Genomic DNA, 6,430 nt, shown 5'->3' on the forward strand with positions numbered 1-6,430 from the left:
AAATGATCACAAGAACGGTGAGCAAAAATCCCAGAACCACATGTGGGGACCTAGTGAATGACCTGCAGAGAGCTGGGACCAAAGTAACAAAGCCTACCATCAGTAACACACTACGCCGCCAGGTACTCAAATCCTGCAGTGCCAGACGTGTCCCCCTGCTTAAGCCAGTACATGTCCAGGCCCATCTGAAGTTTGCTAGAGAGCATTTGGATGATCCAGAAGAAGATTGGGAGAATGTCATATGGTCAGATGCAACCAAAATATAACTTTTTGGTAAAATCTCAACTCGTCGTGTTTGGAGGACAAAGAATGCTGAGTTGCATCCAAAGAACACCATACCTACTGTGAAGCATGGGGGTGGAAACATCATGCTTTGGGGCTGTTTTTCTGCAAAGGGACCAGGACGACTGATCCGCGTGAAGGAAAGAATGAATGGGGCCATGTATCGTGAGATTTTGAGTGAAAACCTTCTTCCATCAGCAAGGGCATTGAAGATGAAACGTGGCTGGGTCTTTCAGCATGACAATGATCCCAAACACACCGCCCGAGCAACGAAGGAGTTGCTTCGTAAGAAGCATTTCAAGGACCTAGAGTGGCCTACCCAGTCTCCAGATCTCAACCCCATAGAAAATCTTTGGAGGAGTTGAAAGTCTGTGTTGCCCAGCAACCTTGTTGTGAAGACTTACAGAAAACGTTTGATCTCTGTCATTGCCAACAAAGGGTATATAACAAAGTATTGAGATAAACTTTTGTTATTGACCAAATACTTATTTTCCACCATAATTTGCAAATAAATTCATAAAAAATCCTACAATGTGATTTTCTGGATTTTTTTTCCTCATTTTGTCCGTCATAGTTGAAGTGTACCTATGATGAAAATTACATGCCTCTTTCATCTTTTTAAGTGGGAGAACTTGCACAATTGGTGGCTTGACTAAATACTTTTTTGTCCCACTGTATTATTGGATGTAATATATTTGTATGTTGTATTGTTTTAGTGTGTATTTGTTTTTAGATAGTGGCTGTGTAAAGGCCCTTACCTGCCCAGGGACTACGGGTGTAAATTATCTTTTGGCACATTTACATGGATGTAATATTGATGCTCATTAATGTGCACTGTCCCCTATAAAAACATGACCACATGACTTCCCCCACTTTAGCTTCTAATGGAAAAATGTTTGTTTCCCACATCCGTTTTAAACATACTATTCAAGCGATAATTGAGGTGATAATTTTTTGGTGGTCACAATTTTGACCCTGTGACTTCATCACATACATCACCAATGGCCTTATGCCTTATAGGGGTTCCTGTTTTCTATCTATGCTGTCTGTGTGGGACATCAATGTGAAGAGTTATTCAGAATGAAACTGACAGTCAACTTTGTTTAGAGGGGAATTTCACCAGAAGCAGAAGATTTGATAAGATCTTCACAGTTTCCAATTGACAGATTTAAGAGAATAGAGATAATACAAATAACAAAACATTTCCACAGTGTATTATGACAGTTCCCACAGTGTATTATGACAGAGTTCCCACAGTGTATTATGACAGAGCTCCCACAGTGTATTATGACAGAGTTCCCACAGTGTATTATGACAGAGTTCCCACAGTGTATTATGACAGAGTTCCCACAGTGTATTATGACAGAGTTCCCACCATGTATTATGACAGTTCCCACAGTGTATTATGACAGGGTTTCCACAGTGTATTATGACAGAGTTCCCACCGTGTATTATGACAGAGTTCCCACAGTGTATTATGACAGTTCCCACAGTGTATTATGACAGAGTTCCCACGGTGTATTATGCCAGAGTTCCCACGGTGTATTATGCCAGAGTTCCCACAGTGTATTATGACAGAGTTCCCACAGTGTATTATGACAGTTCCCACAGTGTATTATGACAGGGTTTCCACAGTGTATTATGACAGGGTTCCCACAGTGTATTATGACAGAGTTCCCACAGTGTATTATGACAGAGTTGCCACAGTGTATTATGACAGAGTTCCCATAGTGTATTATGACAAAGTTCCCACAGTGTATTATGACAGAGTTCCCACAGTGTATTATGACAGAGTTCCCACAGTGTATTATGACAGAGTTCCCACAGTGTATTATGACAGAGTTCCCACAGTGTATTATGACAGAGTTCCCACAGTGTATTATTGCAGAGTTCATTACATATTTCCACCCTGTCTTTTTGTACAACATAACATATACATACCGGTTATGTCTGATGACTTGACTCTCTTTGCAATGATTCCACTGTTCCACATGACATCTACCTACATGAACTATTATACAACTCTATAGCTCTACTCTATTCCACAGGAGAAGAGAAAGCATCACACAGATCCTTAGATACAGGGACAGAGTCAAAGGTGGCCCTCCAGTAGATGTAGTACTAACTACAGGTACAGCTGTAGTGTTGGTGACAGAGGCCTGTGCTGTAGAGCTCACAACCAACCCCACAGAGTCCTTTACTGAGCCCAGACACACACCCACGTTGCCTGCCCTGTCAACTACCACTAGCTCTACCTTCTTTGAACAGCAGGTGGCGCTGTACTCAACCCGGGTCACGTTCTCGCCCCCGGTGCCCACCTCTGTAGAAGTGTTCAGGGTCCCGTTGCCCTGGCGCAGGGTGACTCGGTCGATGCCAGTCCCGTTGGCACCGTCGGTCAGGTTGGCAGAGAGCTGCCAGTAAGAGGCACCGCAGTCAGCCGGGCAGTTGGACGAGACGCTGACAGCCCCACACTGGGGAGGGCTGAAATCTTTCACCTGGAGGAGGGGGGAGACAGAGAGGGAGCGATAGAGAGCTTAGTCAGACAACTGAAGTAGTGGTGGTGGTAGAACCATCTCTGACCTGTAGCGCTGTTAGCATTCTTATCTGGGCCATGAGGGAGAGAGGATATGAGGAAAGGAGGCCAGACCCATTTTAGAGTTTTGGAACATGACCCTTACCTTGCTGACAACAGAGAGACGCAGGATGGCGTAGTTCAAGTCTGCTGCTCCAGCGGACTCTGCCTCGATGGTCAGGGTGACGTCCGTTCCCGATGGGGTGCTGGCGGGCGCCGTGAGAGTCACCGTACCGTTGGCCGCTCCCTCTCCGGTCACAATGGAGACACTGGCGGGGAAGGAGGAAGTGAAGCCGCGGTCGTTCGTGGCTCGGACGGTAAAAGCTCCTCCTGTTCCGTTGGCCATTGCCACAGTGAAGGGGACAGAGATGGTAGAACCGGGTTCTAGAGTACTGTCAGCCTGGACCTGGGGAGAGAAGAACTTCACTTTTTAACAATACGACAGTGTTCAAAATACCATCCTATTCCTTGTAGTGCACTGCTTTTCATCAGAACCCAACGGAAAAGGGTGCAATTTCAGAGTTCTACAAGACTGACCGTAACAGAGATGCTGGAAGTCTTTATCTGAGTGGAGGCCTGTCTCTGGAAGAGGCTAGGTGATGATTTGGTGGTGGCGCTATTGCTCTCTCCCCTCAGACGCACCACAACCTCCCCCTGTGGGACTCTGGCCACGGTAACCAGGAAGTCCCCGCTGCCTAGAGATTGCAGGGTTCCGTTGACTTCTGACCCTGACCCCAAGGCCTCGACCAGGGCCACCGCCGTCACAGTGACAGAGTCACCCCCCGTCACAGACACCAGCAGGGTTATGTTATCGCCTGGGAGGGGGGGGGGGGGTAGGAGAGACCGGGTGGTGAAGGGAGACATGGAGGAAGAGGAGAGAAGGGGAGGAGAGTGAAGTGAACAGAGGAAAAGAGAGAGTAAGAATGAGAGAGAGGGTAACGGAGCGAGGGAGAAAACGAGGTAGAAACAGAGAGGTAAGGTGAAGTAGAGAGGAAGAGGAAGTTATTATTTTCTTTTACATTATTTGAAACTACTCTGCTGTGATGCTTTGACTAAACTACTCTGCTGTGATGCTTTGACTAAACTACTCTGCTGTGATGCTATGGAAGATGAAGATGAAAAAGCCGGTACTGAAGATGGTTTCATCTGTTATTTATTGTTACCTGTGAGAGGACGGCCCTCTTTGAGGCCAAAGTCTCCATGAGCACCGCCGAAAGCCTCCACGAAATGGTAGCCGAAATTAACAGAACTCTGACCTGAAACACACGCACATTAGATAATGATTATTTAAACAATTCTTACATAGAGAAGAAAGATAGATATCTAAATGTTGTGATGAGGAGGGGAAGTCCAGACAATGGACTATGTCTGAAACGGAACCCTATTCCATACAATCACTACTGTTGACCAGGGATCAGGGCTCGCCACTGTACTGACCTATGACCTTCAGTGAGTAAGACTCTAGGGAGTTAAGACTGATTTCCCATAATCCTGTGTTGTTGTGTGTGGTCAGAGAGACGCGGTGTAGGTTCCCTACAGTCTGGATGGTCCCCAGAGGACCGCTGGCCTCACTGTTACTCTGAGACACACCTAGAGGGAGGAGAGGGACATCTGGTTATCAAACCTTTACCTGGACAGGTGACGTGTACAATAACTCACAACTGGCTGTCACACACACACCTGAAGGGCTGGTGAGAGTGAAGGAGAGGGATCCTCCTGTGATGTAAGCATTCAGGTTTCTCATAGACTCGTCTACTGTAAAGGAGAAATTCTCTGCCTTTCCTGGGCTCCTTACCTCCTGTAGAACAGTCACCTGCAGGAGGAGGAGGAGGAGGAGGAGTTAATAGACAATACATTAGATATGTTAACAGCACAGTAACCTGGAGGAGGAGGAGGAGGAGGAGGAGGAGGAGTTAACAGACAATACATTAGATATGTTAACAACACAGTAACCTGGAGGAGGAGGAGGAGGAGGAGAAGGAGGAGTTAACAGACAATACATTAGATATGTTAACAACACAGTAACTTGGAGGAGGAGGAGGAGGAGTTAATAAATCAAATCAAATTCAAATCAAATCAAATTTTATTTGTCACTTACACATGGTTAGCAGATGTTAATGCGAGTGTAGCGAAATGCTTGTGCTTCTAGTTCCGACAATGCAGTGATAACCAACAAGTAATCTAACTAACAATTCCAAAACTACTGTCTTATACACAGTGTAAGGGGATAAGGAATATGTACATAAGGATATATGAATGAGTGATGGTACAGAGCAGCATACAGTAGATGGTATCGAGTACAGTATATACATATGAGATGAGTATGTAGACAAAGTAAACAAAGTGGCATAGTTAAAGTGGCTAGTGACATAAGAATGCAGTCGATGATCTAGAGTACAGTATATACATATGCATATGAGATGAATAATGTAGGGTAAGTAACATTATATAAGGTAGCATTGTTTAAAGTGGCTAGTGATATATTTACATAATTTCCCATCAATTCCCATTATTAAAGTGGCTGGAGTTGGGTCAGTGTCAATGACAGTGTGTTGGCAGCAGCCACTCAATGTTAGTGGTGGCTGTTTAACAGTCTGATGGCCTTGAGATAGAAGCTGTTTTTCAGTCTCTAATAGACAATATATTAGATATGTTAACAACACAGTAACTTGGAGGAGGAGGAGGAGGAGGAGTTAATAGACAATACATTAGATATGTTAACAACACAGTAACCTGGAGGAGGAGGAGGAGGAGGAGGAGGAGGAGGAGTTAATAGACAATACATTAGATATGTTAACAACACAGTAACCTGGAGGAGGAGGAGGAGGAGGAGGAGGAGTTAATAGACAATACATTAGATATGTTAACAACACAGTAACCTGGAGGAGGAGGAGGAGGAGTTAACAGACAATACATTAGATATGTTAACAACACAGTAACTTGGAGGAGGAGGAGGAGGAGGAGTTAATAGACAATATATTAGATATGTTAACAACACAGTAACCTGGAGGAGGAGGAGGAGGAGGAGGAGGAGGAGGAGGAGGAGTTAATAGACAATATATTAGATATGTTAACAACACAGTAACTTGGAGGAGGAGGAGGAGTTAATAGACAATACATTAGATATGTTAACAACACAGTAACCTGGAGGAGGAGGAGGAGGAGGAGGAGGAGGAGGAGGAGTTAACAGACAATACATTAGATATGTTAACAACACAGTAACTTGGAGGAGGAGGAGGAGGAGTTAATAGACAATACATTAGATATGTTAACAACACAGTAACCTGGAGGAGGAGGAGGAGGAGAAGGAGGAGTTAATAGACAATACATTAGATATGTTAACAACACAGTAACCTGGAGGAGGAGGATGAGGAGGAGGAGGGGTTAACAGACAATACATTTACATTACATTTAAGTCATTTAGCAGACGCTCTTATCCAGAGCGACTTACAAATTGGTGCATTCACCTTATGACATCCAGTGGAACAGTAGTGCATCTAAATCTTTTAAGGGGGGTGAGAGGGATTACTTTATCCTATCCTAGGTATTCCTTAAAGAGGTGGGGTTTCAGGTGTC

General features: G+C 44.6%; 1 protein-coding gene across 1 annotated transcript; it reads right to left on the reverse strand.

Moving 5' to 3' along the window:
• Positions 1–1,474: 1,474 nt before the first annotated feature.
• On the reverse strand, positions 1,475–5,702 carry LOC118383613 (von Willebrand factor A domain-containing protein 7-like). The gene is made up of 7 exons (XM_052511302.1): positions 4,808–5,702; positions 4,535–4,734; positions 4,292–4,444; positions 4,018–4,110; positions 3,392–3,669; positions 2,961–3,260; positions 1,475–2,777 (listed from the first exon to the last, which is right to left on the reverse strand). Exons 2-7 carry the CDS (start codon positions 4,596–4,598, stop codon positions 2,307–2,309), a joined length of 1,359 nt encoding a protein of 452 aa, XP_052367262.1. The 5' UTR covers positions 4,599–4,734; positions 4,808–5,702; the 3' UTR covers positions 1,475–2,306.
• Positions 5,703–6,430: the final 728 nt, after the last annotated feature.

The sequence above is a fragment of the Oncorhynchus keta genome, unplaced genomic scaffold (assembly GCF_023373465.1).
Source record: "Oncorhynchus keta strain PuntledgeMale-10-30-2019 unplaced genomic scaffold, Oket_V2 Un_contig_6645_pilon_pilon, whole genome shotgun sequence".
Lineage (NCBI taxonomy): Eukaryota > Metazoa > Chordata > Actinopteri > Salmoniformes > Salmonidae > Oncorhynchus > Oncorhynchus keta.

What these genes read in the sequence shown, in the direction of transcription:
- LOC118383613 (XM_052511302.1), bottom strand. Translation starts at nt 4,598, where the DNA reads ATGAGAAACCTGAATGCTTACATCACAGGAGGATCCCTCTCCTTCACT. An exon ending in CACTCTCACCAGCCCTTCAG is followed by an intron (nt 4,445 to 4,534) that starts GTGTGTGTGTGA and finishes TCCTCCCTCTAG; the next exon opens with GTGTGTCTCAGAGTAACAGT. An exon ending in AGAGGGCCGTCCTCTCACAG is followed by an intron (nt 3,670 to 4,017) that starts GTAACAATAAAT and finishes CCCCCCTCCCAG; the next exon opens with GCGATAACATAACCCTGCTG.